Raw genomic sequence first — 21,070 nt, 5'->3', positions numbered from 1 at the left:
ACAGACATGCAATATCTGTATTTTCCCAACTATGTATTGTCTGGATCTTAAATAGCTAAGACTTGTGCTTTGTGATGTTGCAGAATCCTATGCTGAAAGGTCACTAAAAGATTTTTAAATGGGCTACATAGATAATTAGAAAACAAAGCCATCTCTTTCATGCAAAGGCTTTTGAAACAACCAGCAGCAATTACAACATGCCCAACCAGATGCTCTCTCAGGAACTTAGGCACTTAGGAAAGACTGTCTAGATGCCTCCACTTGTCTCTGTACAAACATGGTTTTCAAGTGAGACTCTTCAATTCCCCAAGTTGTGAAGGTGTCTAAAACATGCTTTCTTACAGGGCAGGGCAGCTCTTCCAAGGAAAAGCTGGATATAATCTCATTGTACATTTTGTACCATGCCTGCTAAGTTGTAAGTACTTTAGAACTTCTTTCAGTAAATAGGGGCAATGATCTTGTATGAGGCACCTTGCCAGGGGCACATCGTACGTTACATTTCTGCTTCCTAAAGAAAAGCAGATCCCGTTTCAGCCTGATGAGTATGAGTGATTCCTATGAATTTGCCAGCACTATTCTGAATTGCTGTTTTCTTCTTCAGAGTACTTAGTACTTTTATGTGTCTGATCCTGGCAACACCTGTAATCACATTCCCCCACCATGATCCAGTCACCACCAGATTCAGAAAGTCACAATTAAGTGTGACTGTGATCTTAGCCCAAGTTGTTCTTAATTCACTGAAAACCCTGTTAGAGATTAAAGAAAATTGAAGTAATTTGAGTCCTAACCATTGCTGACTTGGACCATTCTGAAAGCATTCTCAAGCATTCTGAAAGGCTTGCTGGGTAGTTTGAAGGAGCAACAAGGGCTGTTATGTTGATCCCTAGCAGGACATTGTGTGCATAACAGTCCACAGACAAAAGAATATAAAGTTTATGTATTTTCATATAATCTAGAATATTATCCTTACCAATTTTGTTGAAATTTAACCAGTCTATCAGATAGCTTATTTATATTTCTTTATACTTAGTTGTATCTCTTTCCTGAAACTAAGGATTTAAATTTGTCTAGGCAATTTTAAATTAAATTGCTAAATTAATCAGTGAAAAAGTAAATGTACTGTATTTAGTGGATAAGGGTGCAATCCAATTATTTTGTCGAACTTATTTGAAGGCTGGAAACTCTAATGAACAAGAAAAGAACATCAGACTTGGGCTTGCTGTAAATAGTGTTATTAACTATAGCCTATTCATATGCACAGCTGCAGACTTCCAGAAGGACCTGCAGAACAACTTGCAGAACGTGTTAAGAGATGGTCAAATAAAGTATCATCTGAACATTAATTCCAGCTAAGTGAACAGATCCCTGGAGCACTTTAACACATAAACTGAGGTTAGTGGGCTTCAGGCAGAAGAGGAGAATATAAATCCAAGACTTAAGGTTTACAATGCCAAGAAACGAAGTCATACAAGCAGAACAGACCATGAGCTGTGTTATCTGCTTGTAAGATGAGACAGAGAGGAACATACTTGTCAACAGTTAAAGATATGGTTTTTCCTTTCCTTCACAAAGAATAATGTGATCCCAGGTCCTTTTCCTGATTATTTGAAAAGTGAAAGAAGAGGATGGAGGACATCACATTTGAGACCTGAGTAATTTTCTCTTGGCAAGAAGCTGGATGACAGAGATTTCTCATTTGGAATGGCAGAATATGCTCTACTCTGCTGAGCAGCATGCCACAGAAGGCAGTGTCCTAAAATTTTCTTATGTATATGCTTGCACACATCTTACAGTAACAAATTCCTTTACAGTGAAAGATTATTATTTCATGAAGTACCTTCTCGCACAAGCAGCAGATTAAACTTGGCACACGAAGAGGATGAGAAAAATCTTTGTCCAGCTGACATCACTGAAAGTAAAAACTAAGCACAACAGTAAGTCCAGGTACACGATATAAAAAATAAAGCCCAGAATTAAAGAAGTAGTGAGAAAGCATTAATATCATTCCCCACATGAAAACATTTTAAATGCACAGAAAATTCTACTTCTATTTCCTTATCTGGACTCCAGGGAAAAAAACCCACTAATGTGGTGCAATTTCTAACGCAGTATAGTTTTCAGACTGTTTCATCTTACATCATGTTATTATTCCATTCACCCTCTACATGATAATGTCTGATTAAATTAATTGGAACACAGGGTTTTTTCTGAATAATTTATACCAGGACATTGTAAACTGTTTTTGAGACTAATATTTCACAATGATGGTTGTAAATTCAAACACTGGGAAAGAAATCAGATGTCAAGGAATTATGTAACTACCAGAAGAGTACACATTTTAATATATTTTTGTTCAAATCTGTAAACTAGTCTATGGGATAAATGACAGAATAAAAACTAATGTGAAAAGCAAATGCAGACTGTGAGGAACATGCTTTTCAGCATGTATAAAGAAGCAAATCTATAGAACCTGCAGTACAAAATATGTTTTCTGACCCTGTAATGTCCTTTTTCTCCTTTGTGACTTCAGTAAAGAAAAAATGGGATCTCAGTTCTAAACAAATAAATCATTTTATATTTGTAACAAACACTATTGAAAAGAGTCAAACAGGATTTAGTCCAAAATTCCATTTACCTGTTACAATGAATTAGAATTATATTTGTGCACAATGAAATTCTAGATAACTTACATATTACATCATGACATATTGTTGGTATAAGTAGTGACAATAATTGAGAAACTCTATGAACAAAACTCATTCTTTGATTTAATTAAGATCTTTGCCTGCCAGACTCACAAGATCTTCAACATTTTATTAACAAGCATTTTGGACAGATTTTACTGGTATTATGTGTTTTACAGGGTATTTTGCTTTGCCAAACCATAGTAAATACTTTTGCATCATTGAAATTACATTTACAATAAAACTAGAGTGGCAAAGTTCAAGATCTTTAAGGTCTCAGAAGCTTGGGCAGCTTCTTCTAGACTGAAGTATAAACTACATAACAATGGTATTTTAAAAAGAAAAAGAACAAATGATATTAACATTTTTAAGCATGTACTTTGTTAGTAGACCAAGGTCTTGAGAACAATTCTAGTAAAGACCACACCAACTGTGTCAGCTTATTGTTTACACCATCTATCCCCACTCCCAGATCTCACAAAGTAGCACTGTGATGCATAAAACCCTACAAGTCTACCCACAATTCAGGGGCTGGTCCCATGTTTCATCAGCTCTCTCTGCCCACCAAAACTATGACTTCTGCTACATACTCTACTACATCCTTGAGTAACCATCTCAGTTGCTGCAATCACACAGTTCTTATTAACAACTCTGCTGTCAGTATCTCAGTGTGATTAGCAGACCAAGTTCTTTCCACCTTTCACTTCAGTCCCAACCTGACCATTTTACATTTCACTTCTTTTAGCAGTTCCCTTTCACTCCATCAACAATGTCAGCTCTGTCCACTAGGTAAAAATCTCACAGTCAGATCTTCCACTTTGGTCCTACGTGTGGGAATCTCTGAATCTGTGTTGAACAGCCCTCTACATTCAACCCACATACTCTTAGATAAGCAGTTTTCCATTAGACTTGCATGGAAAATACGTATTTTTTAGCATGGCATTCATGAAAATACAAGGTCTTGGTAGTCGTCCTGTTGTACAACGTTAAGCATATAGTCTGCAGCTAACAAATACAAACATGCAAGTACAGGTATTTGACACCCTTGTAGAGAATAGTTGTTTTGAGACTAATTCTTGACACTTGGCCCTAGTCTTTCTGGCACCTACTTATTCATAATTAAAAGAAAAATACTGTTTCTTTCCTCCTTCCTCCTCAGTATTCCGGTGTTTCTTACTTCACGCCTCAGGCAAGTTTTACATCTGCCGAACCCAGGACTACCCTTTAGATATTCTTGCATATCAGAATGCAAGAAAGATGCAGTGTAATTTTAGAAGATAACTTTTTCAATGTGGAGGAAAAAAGCTTTCACAACCATTTGTAAATCCTATGTGTATTTGTAAATTATTACTGAAATAAAATCCCACAGTAATTCTTTAAACTGCTGTGTGGGAGTAGAGACAAAGGAATGGATGGAAAGAAAAAATATTATAGCGTATCTGTTTATACTCACACCATCAAAAGGACTACAAAACTGCATGTTCTGATGAATTTGCTGGCCAACAGAACAAGCACTCTAAATGTTACTTTTTAATTTCTAGTCTCAGAATTTAGCTGGTTGCAGTTTAGGATGTAAAGGATTTAAAATGCAACCAAGCACTCTGAACAGCAGTGCACAGAGCAAAGGTCCAGCAAGTAGGTTTGGGCAGAAACCAGCCTAGATTCAAACAAAGAAAGGGGCTGGGGTGTGCAGCCAACTGTCATATACATGGTGATATCTATGACAAAGCTCAGGTGGAAAGCAGGAAGCTCACGGCCTAGACTTACATCAGGAGAATAAAAAAGGAATATATATAGCAGGGTGACAGCCTCATTCCATTCTTCCAAGCTCCACTTGACTCTAGTGAGGAAGGCCACCTAGACGTCCTCACCCCGTGCCACTGTCGCCCTGGTGCAGTAAGCAAGGACACTGCCAGGTGCATGCCAGTGAGCTGAGACTGCACACTCTAAGAAGGTGCTGCTCCCTGTGGAGCAGGCATTGACGGTCGCTAAAGCTAATACATTTTTCCTTCATATTGCAATGGTTTATATGCAGTGACAGCAACTGCGCCTCAGCTGGCAAGAGGAGAACCCTTTCAAAGAGTTGCTGGTTTACCTGCACCTAGTGGATCACATTCCTTGGTCCTCCTCTGGTATCACCAAGCTGGGACACAGAGCAGCTTCAGATGTCTTCAAGATCAGCAGAGACTGCTACCACCCTGACCATCTGCCCCACTCTCACCTGCGCACTTAGAGACATGGTCTGGTCATTTGGAAAATGCTTGAACTTCATAAAGGTCACACTACACTGGTGAACCGCAACTGATTCCTTCAAGAAATATTATATCAGGAAAATAATTTTTTAAAATACCTAAGCTGTTTTGCATCTTTCTTCTGCATATAAACATTCACTTGTTCCACCAATATTTCAGACACCCACCTCTAAGTAGTACAGTGTTTTTCAACTGTTGCCCGTAAACAACATCAACCCCACGTGTACAAATGAAATTTAAGTTGTAGCTATTGCATACCCAGATCATGACGTTTCTAAAAAACACAATTACATTAGGGTGCAATGGTCATTTAATCAGAAGGCAAACTACTGCCAAGTTCTCCCTAGAAGAACTAAATCCTAAATGCTTTCAGTCAGCTCTTGGGTTTTAAATAGGCAATTCAAGTTTTAGAATATTTGCCAAGCTACACACCACAAAATCCAGAGTGGACTTTAGTCTTAAAATCTGATAGGCCTTCTGGTAGTTAAAATAATTAAATAAATAAATTTTTTAAATGATCACATTACAAAGAACAAGTTGCCTCTATATCAGTTTCATATTAATTGGACTGTTTTCATCATGACAAGACCTCTGTTTAAGAACAAATGACAACAATGTTCCCACAAGGCACAGGATAAAAGACAGCCCCCCAAATAATAGTAAAAGAGTTATTAATAAAACAAACACACCCAGAGGGTACTACTTATTTCAGCAAATATCAACAAAAATACTTCAAACAAAATACAACATTTCTTAACAATGCCAGTGTTCTTTCTTTACCCTTTCTCTTGTTTCTTTTTTACCATTTCTTTTTCTACTTCTCTTCACTGTCATGTGAAGTTCACTGTCATGAAGTCATGGGCTGGCACTCTCAAAACTTTCAAAACCTAATCTCCATAATAATCTTCTAATTCTTTCAAGTTCACTTAAATTCTAGCAGCAACAGGCATCAGCTTACAGTCACAGGAGAGAGGCTCACAGAATTGTACTTAGAAACCCTTTCAACATTTTGGAATGAATAGCAAAACAATCCACATGGAGAAAATGTGATAATGGAGCCATAACATGATGGCATCAAGCTCTTAGAACATTTCTCCTCAAAGCTCTATTGTATGCATGATTTACTTAGAGCACAGGGATATCTGGAAGCCACATCAAAGAGCTAATGGATAGACATTTTGTTAACATATGTAGAACTGATGCCAGGCCATAAAACAACACTGCACTGAGTTTTACACATCTTCAGAAAAGTCTGGTTCGTTCGTGTTGGATTTTTTCTTTCTTGGGGTTGGGGTGTATTTTTGGTCTACAAATTATTTCTTCTGTTATGTGCATGAATGCCTAACAGGCTCAGAAGCCTGGACAATTTTTATGTTCTCTTGTTCCCTGGATTTGTGCCCAGTATCACAAAATCTGAGACAGGGCTGATCTTTGAAACTGGGAAAGGAGGAAGAATGAAAAAGTAAATAAGCATCTATTTCCTTTGCAGAACAGGTTCTGTTACATCAATCACAGACTGGTAAAGAACCTCACAATCTATGTTATTACCTTAGCATCTCTGTTTCGCAGGTCATCCCTAGGACTTTCAAAGCCCTGTTTAAACTTGGCTCCAAGCTACAGTACATTCTTCAATGGTCTTTCATGTCTGTGGTGTTCAAAATACAGACACTTTTCAAATGGTACATACTGTAGATATGGCATTCCATAAAAACAGGAGGCAAAAAAGCTTTGTAGAGTGAATTCCTGGAACAGCTCTCCAGGATTCTGAAAAGGCCACTTAATAAGCTCCTATGTTTCTGCTCTAAAGTATTTATCCTGGATCACAGAATAATGAGCAGCCATTAAATTTATGTATTTTGTAGGGCACTTAGGAAACAGATTTTCCATCACTTAGTAACTGTAGGATAAGTAAAACAGCACTGCACACCAAGAAACACACAGTACGAAGGGACACTGAAAGTCAAGATTGTAGAAGAGTTGTATCTTTATCCACTTTGACACCTTTTCAGTTAATCACATATTTTGTGGTTCCATGTTTGGCACATTAGGTACATTGAAGCCAGATTAACAACAAACAGCTGCTATTTATAGCATTTCCCCAGAGATGAGAACGGTTGCTGCTGCACTTTAAAACCAATCATGTTACATCTGTATTAAAATGAGAAGACAAACATGTTTTACTGCCAGCTCTGCCTGAATTTCAAATGAAAACCACATTAGTTAACTTGTGAATTTCTCAGTCAGTCAGTCTCCAGTGTCAGCTTACACAGTTTAAATAAAACATCTCACCAACACACAATACAGCACAAAAGGATGCTGACAGCATGGGCCTAGGTGCAACAGAGTGCTCAAATACTCCTCCAAGATAAAAGTCAGGAATGAACTGCCAGTGTCTCTAACCTGCAGTAGCCTGGACCTCAGCAGGTTCTGCTACCATACCTTTGTCATTTCACAAACTTTTTGGCTCAATTGTCAGCAGTCATACAGGCTGAAATATGTTAAGTCCTATAACCCACAGGTTCTCTACTCTCACTTCTGTCCTAAGCACTGTGAGAATGGGCTCCCAAGCTCGGAAAGGTTGCCAGGCCATCAAGTCATAGCATGTTTGGTCCCACTGTTTCCCATCTGTTTGCAAGAAGAAAAGGCTGATCTTTAATTCATTATCTTATAGGCACAGGCTCACCTCCTTTGGGCACCTCCAGGTTAATGAGGCCTCAGCAGGTACTAAACAAGGACCTCAACTCTCATGAGGTTGCTGGATGTCTCTGCTCCAAACATGCACGATTCATGCCTGCCCTGACATAGGAAGAGTCTTATCTGGAGAGAACAGTCCTTTCCTAACTTAGAAGGAATAATACAATTATAAACAGAACAGAGATATTGGTGAGACACTGAACTTTACTGACAGCATGACAAAATCCATTTCCTTTTTCTGTTCAGACGCTTTCTACACCACCTGAAAACTTGATACCGCAAAGTTGCAGCTTGCAGTAGGTTTCACTATACTTTTTTTCCAGCTGTAACATTTGCTTACTGCCTACTGGCTGGTCAAAGAGAAAGGATAAATTAGAAAGGAAACCTGAAGTATCAGTGGGTTAATCTTTCAAAAATACTTGCCCATTGGGTGAAGAGATGCCTCAAAAAGACACAGGACATCTGCACTCATGTCACATCATCGTCTCTGAAGATGAATGCATCCCTGAGAGCTTGATGCCTCACAGAGCAGTAATCACATTTCTTTTACTGCTTTAGGTTACTTGGAAAAGCAAATGTGTTGAAGTTAAGCACAGGTGCCTAAAATAAGGTTTGCAGCTTGAACAATTCTGAGTACCTGTTTTGATGATATCAACATTTCTTGCAGCAGCAATGACTTTTAGAATGCTAAGTCTAAAATACAGCAGAACTTTAGGAAAATATATAAAAAATATATCAACTACTTTTTTTCTGTTTTCCTTAACATTTTTCTAGTTTTACCCCCCAAACCTCAATTGCTTTATGCAAGAATCCACATAAAACACTTGGAAAAATGACTGAAAAAGGAGGAACTGAACTACATATGCTGCAAAAGTGGTAAAATAATAAAAAAAACCCCACAAAGCAAAACAAAAAATGCCCCCCCACCCCATACCCCCACCACCTAAACCTGTAAGAAAAAAAAAATATTTTCTCCTTTAAAGTATTTTAATATTGCCTGTAACATAAACTTGTCAGACAAATATTATTTCAGTTCACGGTGATTATTTTTAATAAAAATGTTAAAATCTCATGGAAGGAATTACTGAATTATTTATAAATCAAGCAGTATATTAAATTCTGGTCAATATATAGATGAACACGTGTATACCTAAATGTGCAGTTACATCTCACTTTTCACCAGACTTCATACACTTCCTTCAGTGTCCTACAGTGACCCTCATTTTCAACTAAGTTTCAAGGGTTTAAGTTATAATTTGCTGCAATACCTGTGACCAGTTATGTTTCACAGGTTTCAACCTAATTTTAAACTGCTTTGCTTTAGACCTTTGTAAGAGCAATACCACCCATTGTTGATTTCTCACCCAGAGTTCAGAGATCCAGATTTGGGTTTGTTTTGATTCAAAACTTAAATTGAAATTTTGGCCCGTGGAAATGGCACCTTTCTGTTCCTCTGGATTTATACTGCATTTTGAAACACTTTGACATAGAGGGTATTGTAAGAGTTTGGATCTGCAATGTATTTTATTGCCTAAATAGTGAGATGGTTCCCATTTTTACCAGAGTAACGCAGTGGAATGAGCATGGTGAAGCAACCATTAAGGCTCCAAAAGGAACTGAGTACTAAAAAACCTAAACATTCATTTGTTTTATTTTCTGTTTCTTGGTTACATTTTCAAAGTGTGTCCACTACCACTCCCATTAACATCAGCAGGAGGCTTGTAAATAAGCCTTTACCCAGTGTTTAAAAAACCTGAGCTTGTCAGTGGAAGTAGTGAAGAGATCCCAATCCACTTCATTACTTAAAGAAACAGAGCAGGAGAGCAAAGAGAAATCAAGTACAGGCAAGCACCCTAACATATCTTTGAAGTCTACATTTGAACACTTCATAACCTGAATTGAAATGTCAAATTCTGAAATACACCAAACATAATTCAGGAAAGATAGCCTATTAACTGGTTGGAAACACGGTTAAAAATGCAGATGACATAAAATTAAATTAAATGCACCTAACAAGGAAGTTGGAGCATTTAACTTGGTAAATACGTGTTTCATGAAGCTAGACTCACAGGTGATGTTATGTAAACCAGTCAACCATCAGGGTAGTTATTTTTTCCCTGCCCAGTGATCCAGCTGCTGAAACTGTACATTCGTGCTAACACTGAGGATCTCTAGACACCACAAGCCAGAGCTACAGAACTGCCATCTCAGAAAAGATAAAATCTTTTAAGAGCTATGCCTGGTTTTAAGGTCAGAGATAGTCATTCTTCTTCTCCACTGAAGCCATAAAAGTACAATGTTTAAAAAGCCTTGTGGCTCAGTAGGTACTCTAGCAGCAATTTCTAGTGCTGCTGTAATTGAGGTTGCATCAATATTTTCACAATAAAACATACTGCCAGAAAAGTAATTCCATGCTGTAAGCTGATACAGAAGATCTTGTACCAGGCACAAATCCTTCAGCACCATGAGTTTAGTTTGTATGACTTTTAGCTAAGAAGTTGGAAGAAAAGAGAAAGCAAGAAGAAAAGTCTTATAAATGGAAGTCAACAATGTAGGATTAAGTAATGTTCAAACAGAATTGGTGGTGCAGATGGTTTATTCCAAACACACATACAACACCTGCTAAACATAGTCATGAAACCTGTACCTGAAAAAGATTGAAAAGCTGAAATGTCTAAAATAGAGAAGAGTGTGTGAATAAAAGTTACTTGTTTTAGGGATTTCTTAGAAAGGGCTGTTCTTTTGGTTTGTTTCTTCCATATTTTGAAAGAAAAAATGAGGGGTTTTTTGTATATTTTCACCCACCTGCTCTGGGTACTTGCTTCCAACTATCTCTGCCACAGTGTTAAAGGATGGAGAGTCTGGATAGGTCTTAGCACACATCTTCAGGTGCACAACAATCTTAGTGCCGCGAAGAGACATTCGTGACATCATTTCAGCATCTTCCACAGAGACGCAAGCTGTGGGAATTTGGGGTACATCAGGCTGGTAACTCTGCCCCCCAGTATGCGGACTGTTAAAAAAAACCAAAACCAACACAGTATTAACAACTCAGCTCTGTAATTTTTTTAGCATTACCGTAGAATTATTAAAAAGAATACATTCATGACCATCCCCACCATATTCTCAAAAGTGACATAGTTACAATTTTTAATAAACCTTTTGACAAAATACATCAAGTGTTTTTACACTAATCAGAATATCTGACTGTTACTATTATATAGAAATCTAGAAATCTATTCTTTGTCAGCTCTATTTAGGTCAGTGCCATGCTTTGACAGGCCTTGATATCACACTCTATTCACTGCTTTACCAGAAAGAAAACCAATGAAAAGTCTAAGTGAACAGGTTGCCATAAGTGCATTTTTTTCCTGTGACAAGTAATGAAATTAAAATTCACTACTAAATTTTAATGCTATTTTCCAAATAACAGGAATTGCAGAACAGATGAGGTTGGCAGGAAGCTCTGGAGGTCATCTGGACCAGCCCCCCTGCTCCAGCAGGCCACCCAAAACCAGTTGCCCAGAACCATGCACAATGTGTAAAAATCATCACCTGTGAGCCTTCTCAGAGTAGCAGACACATTTTGTTAATACATTTAAACAATGACAACAAAAATTAAAATTGGGTTATTTTTAAGTCTTCTAAACTGGAAAAAACCCCACTTAATTCCTGGAGGAGATGTTAAGGAGGAAAGGAGAAATCTGCCTTGTAAGGTTATAGATTAGGTAAAATGGAAGAGATTATTCAGTTCTATTTGTTTAGAAGTATAAATCCTTCTTAGCAATAACAAGTCATATTATCATCAATAACATAACCCACAGAGCAGATATGTATAAATATTTATTGGATATGAAAATTCTAAAAAACAGTTACAGAGGTCTTGCAGGAGCTGTTTCAGAGCATAGATAGAGCTGCTTATTGAGTGGCAACAGTTCAGGAAATTGTTGCTCCCAGTTATTTACAGCTGAACCTCAATCAAAGGCTGGTGCCTCTTCCCATCAGCTTTGCAGGTCAGGTGACCCATAGCTCACCTTTGAAATAATGTTTGCCCTGAAACTCGGAATCTCTTGTGCCATGAAATACTCCCTGAGTGGGATAAACTCACGTAGACTTATAAGTTCAGATCCTTTTTTCCATTTTTTTCTTTCCCTTTGTTGGAAAAAAAGAAAAGGCACCCCTTATCCCCACTTTTAAACTGCAATAACTTGCTGCATATGTTTAATATTTCTTTGAGTGTTTGGGGATAAACCCAGCATGTTAATCAACAGACTTTCCAAACAATGTAAAATAAACAATAGACTGAAAAAAAAAAAAGAGAGATGACAACTTCATGTACTAATGTTAAAAAAACCCAAACCCTATGTTCAGCAACTGAGCAGAAACTGTTTGTTTCTACTCGTTTTAAATGAATGCTTTCTCCTATATCTTCTGGCAAGTTTATGTCTTAGTATTAACATGCTGTGAATGCTCAATTGCAGTAATTCAAGTTTTATCACTGATTTCACCATCCCTGTTATTTCTCAGAAACCCCTAAAACTGTATTTGTTTCTCCAATTTAAGCAGCAACTATGTTTCTTGCAGATGCTCCATCCTGATGTTCCACCACAAGTATGGATAAGGCTTCTGACAACTCACTATGATTCACACGTGCTTATACACCTCAAGTGAATGAACACTTGCAGGTACAAAATTTACCCAGCTAGCCCAAAAAATAAACCTTGAAGTCACCCAGAAGTTCCATTTATATGCTCAAACTACTACTTTGCCAAGATTACAAAGGTAAATCCTACTACCCAAATTAAGACCTATTGGCACAGGCAGGCAGGGCCAGCAACAGCTCAGATGATACCAGGACCTGGCAGGAATGGATGACTGTCCAAATGATTTCTACAAAAAGGGAAATGGACCATAAGCATGATCACTACAAAGACACAAAGCAATATCACAGTACTGTATATTCCTAATGCTACAAGGCAAACTCACATAGAAAACATTTGTGGCAGACACTAAGCATCCCAGGATGCACCTGATTAAAGTTTACATGCATGCAAAACATACCATGTGTTAAAGTATATCATCAACATAATAAACTGCTTAATAAAGTGCCAAAGAGTACATTTAAAAAATCTAAATAATGCACATTAAGCACCTTTTATGCAGAGATAACCAAGAACTGGAAAGGCTACTGACCATATGGCAAGACCTGAGCAAGCATTAACTAAACAAAATAGAAATTACTAGCATACTCTGTGTGTAACAGATAGAGAGAAGCATTCCTGAGTTTGGCTCAAAACAGGGCAAAGAGGATGTAGTTCAGGATAAGCAGGAGAAAGAATTTTTTGGGGAGGAGGGTGGTGGGGAGGGATGACAAGGAGGATTTTTTTTCATTGAGTTTGAACAAACAAGATTTTGTGACTATTATTTCAAAAGAAGAAGGATCTTACTTAAAAAAAATCAAACTCTCTCGCATTTACCATTCCTTGCACCTTGAACAGAGAGGAAAGCATCATATAAAAGCAGCTATAGAGATCACAAAGCAACCCTGACTCTGAATCAGCATTCAACTTTACAACATTGGTACCTACAGGCAAGCAAGGTGCACCTCTGGCATTTCCACTAACACCGGGGAGTGATGTCAGCATCTGCTGCTTCAAACACACACTCTCTCTGAAAAATACTGTCATCCAACAAAGCCTAAGTTAATTCTGCAAAACTTTAAGGGTAATTAGGCCATTTAATATATGATAGCCCCAGTCCAACACCATAGTTTGGTGTTCAGAAGAGATGGTAAGTAGTTCTTCCACTATTTTTTATTTACTTAACAAAAGCACCTGTTTTGATTTTAGATCTAATGAATCACCTCATATCCATATTTAAACTATTAACTGAAAGCATATTAATGTTAATACAAACTCATCATTCTTGTTCAACAGCTGACAAGATTCAGATAAATAAAGTGGTTGAGTTTTCCTTTTCATAAACCCCTAGATTTCACATCTTGGAAAAGTATTTAAGAGAAGTGTCATGGTATGAATAACAGCAGAGAAAATGCTCAAAAAAAAAAGAGCACATTTTCTCTGTTAAAAGTACATGTCAAATGACTAGTAAGAAACAGATGTGTGTTCTATCTTACACGGAAGTGTAAAGGGAGGCTAAAAAACTCAAAAAGCAGCTAGTTAGTTTCTCTTCTGAGTAAAACAATCAAATGTGGAGAAACTAAAAAATCTGGATGAAAAGATGCGCTGCTGGTGTAAGGTCAGTTCTAACTCTTGTTACTGTGGTAGCTGACCTTGCATGCTTCATTACTTTGTTCCTGCACTTCCAACCCTTATCTCTGAGACAAGCTAAAATGCCCAGGGAAAAATGAACTGTGTAAGAACCAGTGCTTCAAGCTAAACTGGATGCTCTGATGGAAAACAGATCTCAAGTAGAAGCCTTAGGAAATGATAGCAATCTCCTAAAGGGAGAAGTAACCACAATATTACAAGAACTCTAACATGGCTAAAAGAAAAAAAAAAAACCAAAAAAAACAACCCAACCAATCAAAACTTGATTATACAAAAGCTTAGAAAGATTTCTTTCAGCCATTTACACACACCCTCAATGCACCATTCTTCACATCAACCTCAAAAAGCAATCTAGAGTTGGGAAATATAAAATCTGTGTTGCATAAGTATTGCCAGTGTTGTCTTAAGTTTGCTCATTCAGACAAACACATTACAAGACTCTAATTACATATGTGACCACCCATTTCCTACAGGACCCATGCAAAATTCACTGTATGAACCACATGTAAACTAAAAATTCATATCAGATCAGCTAGTTAATATTGACTTAAATAATAAAATACACTCCTGAATGGAACCACGACTACATTAATCACCAGCTATACCCACAGCAAGATCACAGCCTTAACTCTGCAACAGGCTCACATCTTCCTCATACTTTGCTTTTGTTTTTTCACTTGTATATTCTACATATCACAGAAAACCCCCTCATCATATACGAAGCTTTACACTTTAAAGGGAGTGATGGAACATACTGTAGCAGAACAGAAGGGAAACTAAATATCTTGCTCTGACAGTTAGCTATGGAGAGTAGCTATTCATGAGTGCCTCATGCCTGTAACTTTCTCTGCATCAGGAGCAGCATGGCAAAGCCTGAACTCCATGCAAGTAAATCCCCTTTTCCAGCACCATAAAGTCCTTACAAAACAAAAGCTGTCACTGTGCGCACTCCAACTGTGTATCCTCTTCCAAGATTCTCACCATTATTTGGATAGAAAGGCCAAATTGTAATTGCAATTAGTCAAAATGTCAAAAGTATTGTTAATCTTCTCAGAAGAATTAGGTCTATAAAAATAAAATCAGTACTATTCCCCATTTACAACCACTTGGCAAAATATAAAAGAAATAAATTCAGCCTAATTTTGTGTTTCTGTCATCATTTGTCCCAAGATTTGCTTGCTTTGTTTGCTTCTTATATTGTCTTTGTAAGATTTGATTTCTTGGTTTACAGTAAGCTGAAAAGATATCAAGACTGTCAAATTCAAAATCAAAGAGGAATACACACAGAAAATTTTAAGAAACTGCAGAGTAAAAATACAATAAAAATTGAATTAAATAAAACAGTAGTCTGTTACCAAGATTAGAATATCTGGAATCCAGCCATACAGTGTCTCTTCAAGATTTCTTTGCACCAATCTTTAACTGATGCAGCATCAGCACAAGTGTAATGGAGTGTAAGAAAGGCTCCAGAAGCTACCAGCCTTACCAAGGAAAATTCCCTTTGAAGAAGAACACAGCATTATTCTGTTACCACATGGACTCCATTTAAATTAACATTTAGAAAACTGCTAGGCACTTGTTAAAATTAGGCTTTACCAAACAAGCACAACAGCCTTGCCATAAATACACGTGTCTTAAGTTACAGAATGTAACTTACACACATATGTTTGTATTTCATTATAATATTCAGTAACACAAGCACCAAGAGAATTCTCCAGTAAGTACAGAATTTTTAAAAATAGCATGGTTTGCCAAACAGGAAGCAGAAAACAACTCTGATTAGTAAAATGATCAACTGAAGTTCAATGAATTCTACCCTGGAACTATCCAACTTCTGGGAAAGTAGAACAGCTTTCCAAGAATCTGTAGGAAGTGGAAGTTTGCATCAGCTGCTCTTCAACTGAAAAAGAAACTTGCTGGATCTTACAGACACGAAGATGACTCTCCAGCAGCTGACATCTTGAGGGAACTATTTAAGTAATACACCTCTTTGGCCTCCTTCTGCTCAGTACAAATCACCAAGCTCTGTCCTTCTGTGTTTACATCCCTGCCTTGTGAGAATGCAGCTGCCTGCTGCACGCTACCATAGGTACATTAGGAGAGTACTCCTGGAGCAAACGCCACTGACAATCCTGATTGCCAGCAGCTGCAAGGATTCTGGCTTCATAGGCTTTGTTTTTCATTTTTTTGTTGAATTACTAGCTTCTCAGCCTTGAGCACAAGTCTTATTTATATTTTCAGTGACTCTCTCTACCACCACAGACCAATGCGCACACAGGAAATATTCAGAAAACCTCACTGAGAACAGATGTTATATTTTATACCTAAAGGAAGAATATAAATCAATACAAACAAACAAACAAGAAGTCAAAACCCAAAACGACAAACCCCCCATTTTCTTTACTTGGAAAGCAGCAAATCAGACAAAGAGGAATCACAAGGCTAGCAACACAAAAGCAAACTGAGTAAGAGCTAGCTGTCTAGAACACTGACCTGTTGTTCATACCTTCTCCATTTAATTATGTTTTTCATTATTATAATTAACTCTTACATCAAAATCATCATGCACAAGTGGGTGTGAAGAGTCATTAGAGCTTTCAGGGTACCATGTCAGTCCTTCCAAGTCTCTGATACATTACAAATAAGGAGTAGCAGAGAGGGTCAAGCTCTCCCACACACAGGCATATACATACACACCAGAAACATGAGTCTGCCCTGGCACTGATTATAATACATCATGGGGCAGTACAGGGAGGTTCCTCCTCCTGTCAAAAGATGGTCATGGTAAAGGGTAACACTCAGCCAACACTCAGAGAGTTGAAGGAAAAGGGTAGGGATAGAGGATATTGGTCTTACCACCATAAAACTTCTCCCTTTTAATCAGCTGACCACTGAGGTAAATATAGGGGAGCAAGGTCTAAAAGGAGGCAAAAGAAAGTCTCAAATTCACAGAACAGGGTATGGATGGTGCTTTTCTCCTTTCCTTCCTTCTCTGCACAACACACCATTCAGAACAGTATGTTCTTTGGACACTATCCTCCATAAAAACTGAACTTACCTTAAACTCATATGCATTTAGGAATACCTTCTCCCTCCAATACGGTGTGGCAATGCAAACGAAGTCTCACGAAGATACATTTTTAAAGTGTAAAAAGTAAGACTTGAGTATCAACAGGAATACAAAGGTAGTCTAGGAAAAAAACATAAGGTAGGAATGGGAGTGACAGAGGGTAAACATGTCTCTGGAGTCAGCAGGAGATAAAACATCTTAGTACCAAAGGCAACTATGTGGACGGATTAAAGGGGAGAGTTTTTTAAAGTAAAGAACTAGACAGTAGAATAACATAGTTACTGTCACCTCAGATAGCATGGAATTAAATCCCAGAAGTAAAATAGAAGAGAGGGAATGAAGAAATCTAGTAATCTTTTCTTCAGTTTATGAGTACAACCGTTTCCACTGAAACATTTCCATTAACCTCTACAGAAGGGGGTGGGAGAGCAGGAGAGAAGACTTAAAAACCTAACCGAATGTGAAGAAGAAAGAGAAGGGACTGACTGGATTCAATTTCAAGTAGTGAGCAAACTAAAAGCCACTGCAAGACACTTGTCCAGGTGAGCCACTCTATTTTCTGAAAAAAACCTGAAACTCAGAAACATCTTCGCTACATAAATGCTTCTTTCACTCCCACACATCTAATTACTATAGAATATTAAACACCTTTTTGATGTTCTGTTAAACAATCCAATACTTTTGCCATTCAAATAAAAAAGAGAATTAAAAATATGTTAGTAAAAACAATACAGAGGGGTTTACCACTTATTTTTCCTCTCAACTGAGAGATTTCAGTAGTGTCACTTGAAAGGGACTGCTTTAACTTTACCTGATTATTACATTTGCCTGTTATCTAGTTTACACATTATACAATTACACTTATGCAATGTAAAATGCAATATTAATGACTAAGTGATAAGAAAACTTTATCTAATAGTGTATTACACTTATTTGATAAAATCATTCTCCAATAAATGGTACATTTTTATTTCCAAAATTCAGGCAAGTCTTGCCTATCAGTTCAAAGTTACAGATACCCTGAATTTTTCATTTTTGAACCTGAAATCCACTGTAAGCAGAAAAGTTCTTTTTAGAAAAAGAATGTATTTTTAAAGTTCATTATAGTATTATAACTCCAGTGAACAACTAAATATTGAGCAGCCCAGCAAAATGTCATGCCAAGTGTGAGTGTTCTTTCCCCAGCTGTATTTGTTGACTGTGGCAGATTCTCCCAAAAGCTTCATAATCTACATCAGATGAAATAAAATTCCCAATAGGTATGTATTTCCTCTGAACAGCTCCTTTCCTGGCAATTAATTGTGTCTGGGAAACGAAGAGTGTCAGGCTGAAAAAAAATTAAAAATTTCCAGTGCAAGCCATGGTTGAGAGAATGATTGAATAAATTCTGGGGATCTTCCCGTGCTACACATTTCTTTGGGAGCATGCAGGAAAAACACCTGGTACAGAGCAGTTTTCATAAAGAAATTAATATAGGGGTTTTCTGAGAAAGTAGTTAAGTCTTGAGAATTCAAGTAATTTTCCTTCCCCAAAAGGAAAAGAGAAATTTCTGATGAAATGCAACACTTTCTCACTGTTTTGTTTTTGGTATCAAGTTTGTTGTGCTCTTCAACATACACTGTATAGTCATACTGTTTTGCTTAATGTTTGATGGTTTGTGCTCTTCCCATTTAATCCTAGAGATACAGCAATTCCTTCATCATCTTCTGAATGGGAGAGAAAAGATTATTCTCAATTCCACTTTTGCAGTTTATGGGTTTCTTTAATATCTAATAAAGAGTGCCTATGAGAGTCTGTGCTGGAAGAGAGATTATCTAAAACAATATAATTTTCTCTTATTTTCATTAGTTGATCCATGTTGCTCAGGAAAATGCTGTCAGAAAAAAGGTAGCAGGCTGGAGGCTGGTACAATAATGATCATCACTTTTACAGTCTGTACATAAATTAAAACACACCAATTATTTTGGACCTTAACCAAGAGATACAGGCACACAGCCAGTCAGATCAGATGAATTGTTGAGGTGACATGGATTTAGGGACATGATGAGATTCCAGACTACCTGAAAAGTGACAGCTGTGAGAATGCCAGAGCTCTCCAAGCCCACCCCTGGTAGCTCCAGGAGAAGAGAACTGCCAGAGAGGACCACAGGCTTCCCCACTTCCTTCTCACCCATGTGTCCAGGGTCTCACTCGTGTTCAGGCAGCCTCCATGAGGAGAGGCATGCAGAGAGTCACCTGCACTCAGCCTTGGGTACACCCCATAGCCTTAGGGCTCAATACCGGAAAAAAATGAAGATAACTTAGTGCAACACTGCAAGACAGTAACAGAATGAAGTGAGAATTTTATTCCCAATGTTCAGGTGCTAAGTAGTTATTATTCCCCCACCCCTAAAGTACACTGTGCAAGAAAATTATCTCCCTGACTGTGAGTGATTAATGTTAACACTGAGACTATGTATATAACTTCATGAATAATATTAATAGAAATTTTTTTTAAAACGATACCTACTTAGAAAGAAGAGTTCATATAATTTTTAGAAGCAGAACTGTGTTTTACAAGCTAATACACACAAGCTGAATTACCTTGCAGCTGTCAAGCTAAAATTTCTTCCTCTAAAATACTCTATACTACATTTCTGTGTAAGTGTAGTGGAGTTACTTAAATTATTCACTGGAAATTGTACTTGTTTCAAATCTACCATGTCTATAAACAGATACTAAATTACACAGAACTCAAATGAGTGCAATTCATAACTATTTATCACATAGTTTAAAGCAATTGTTCTGTAAGCGCAGCTCAAAGATCACCTGCAGTTTGCAAAGCCTTTGTACCCTCAGCTCTCAAAGTGGGCTTTTAATAATTTCATCTACATGAAGATAAACTTTCACTGATTTGCACGTGAATCTTGTGATGTAGCCCGTACACTGATTAATAAACAAAACTCCTGTTTTAAGGGGACAGTGCTTGATCCTTGATCTGACCACTGAACAGTTCACCTGCAATGAACAGTTGATGGTTGATGTGACCCAGGATACACTGCAAATCACACAGCAGCACTTCTTGCTGCCAGAGCTATGAAACTGTTGAGCAGCTTTGCTGAAAAAATGCTGATAAAACAACTTTTCCTTGGAAGGTCATGATTTGTCGAACATTTGGGGGAAACAGACCTGTCTACAAACATCCTTATGAAACCCTGACAGTAAGACTGTCCAGCTCACAAGCTCTGCTCCCTGTTAAGCTTTGGAATATCCTCCTGAAAAACTCATGTGGAGGTGGAAATAACAGTGCATTTGTGGCTAGAATTTCTGCCACAAACATATCTGGACTAAAACTATACAAAACTAAAAGCTTCAGACACCTTATGTGGGAGACCCTAGAGGACAGAATGGAATTCTCCTTTTCATTTCTCAGGAAATTTCCACAGACAAGCGTCACCCAGAAGTCTAATGCTTTCCAGTGGTGTTCTCCAGTTCTTTGTCATCTTATTGCAATTGCCAGGATTCTGGCAAACTTTCACTAACTCTTAAGCCACTCCATTAAGTAAAATCAAAATAGTGAAGGAATAAAAAATACCACTCTATGTGGGAAGGGTTAAAGGAATCCATCACTGATTGTCACTCAGAAGTACCATACAAAGATTTGTATGACTCAACCTAATTTTAGACCCTGAAAAACAGTTACACTTCTAAAAATATAAGTTGCAGCTGCACTTGTTATTCCAAGTAGCTCTGATAAAGTTTTCTCATGGGTCTGCCTATTGCATTTCTGGCAAGACTGAAATGTTAGCATCCTCTCAGACACTGCAGCACACCATTTCTGTTTTCCTAGATTGTCAGCATTATAAACTCAGTAAAAGAAGAGGGGAAAAACCCCCATAGTTTTGTGGAGGTACAGCCTTGGATGGCCTCTCAGATGAGCTCTACTGCCCAGGATTCTGGCTGCATCTGGACAGTGTTGAGTCCCTTCTCAAGGTCTTTGAGCTTGAGCACAAAAGTACATCCCTCTAATGGCCTTTATGGAGATGCAGAGCATGTACTCAAGTTGCCTGGTCCCTTCACATAGTTTCTGGCACTCCAGTG

At 37.7% G+C, this 21,070-nt stretch overlaps 1 protein-coding gene across 1 annotated transcript in view; it reads right to left on the bottom strand.

The window, feature by feature from the left end:
* CPQ (carboxypeptidase Q) overlaps positions 1 to 21,070 on the bottom strand; it is a 158,445-nt gene that overhangs the window by 96,647 nt on the left and 40,728 nt on the right. The window contains exon 4 of the mRNA XM_032129937.1: positions 10,436 to 10,643. Within this exon, the coding sequence (XP_031985828.1) occupies positions 10,436 to 10,643 (208 nt within the window). The remainder of the gene's footprint in view (positions 1 to 10,435; positions 10,644 to 21,070) is intronic.

Source organism: Corvus moneduloides, chromosome 1, assembly GCF_009650955.1.
Source record: "Corvus moneduloides isolate bCorMon1 chromosome 1, bCorMon1.pri, whole genome shotgun sequence".
In the NCBI taxonomy this organism is placed as follows: domain Eukaryota; kingdom Metazoa; phylum Chordata; class Aves; order Passeriformes; family Corvidae; genus Corvus; species Corvus moneduloides.
This window is presented reverse-complemented; position numbering and strand designations above follow the sequence as displayed.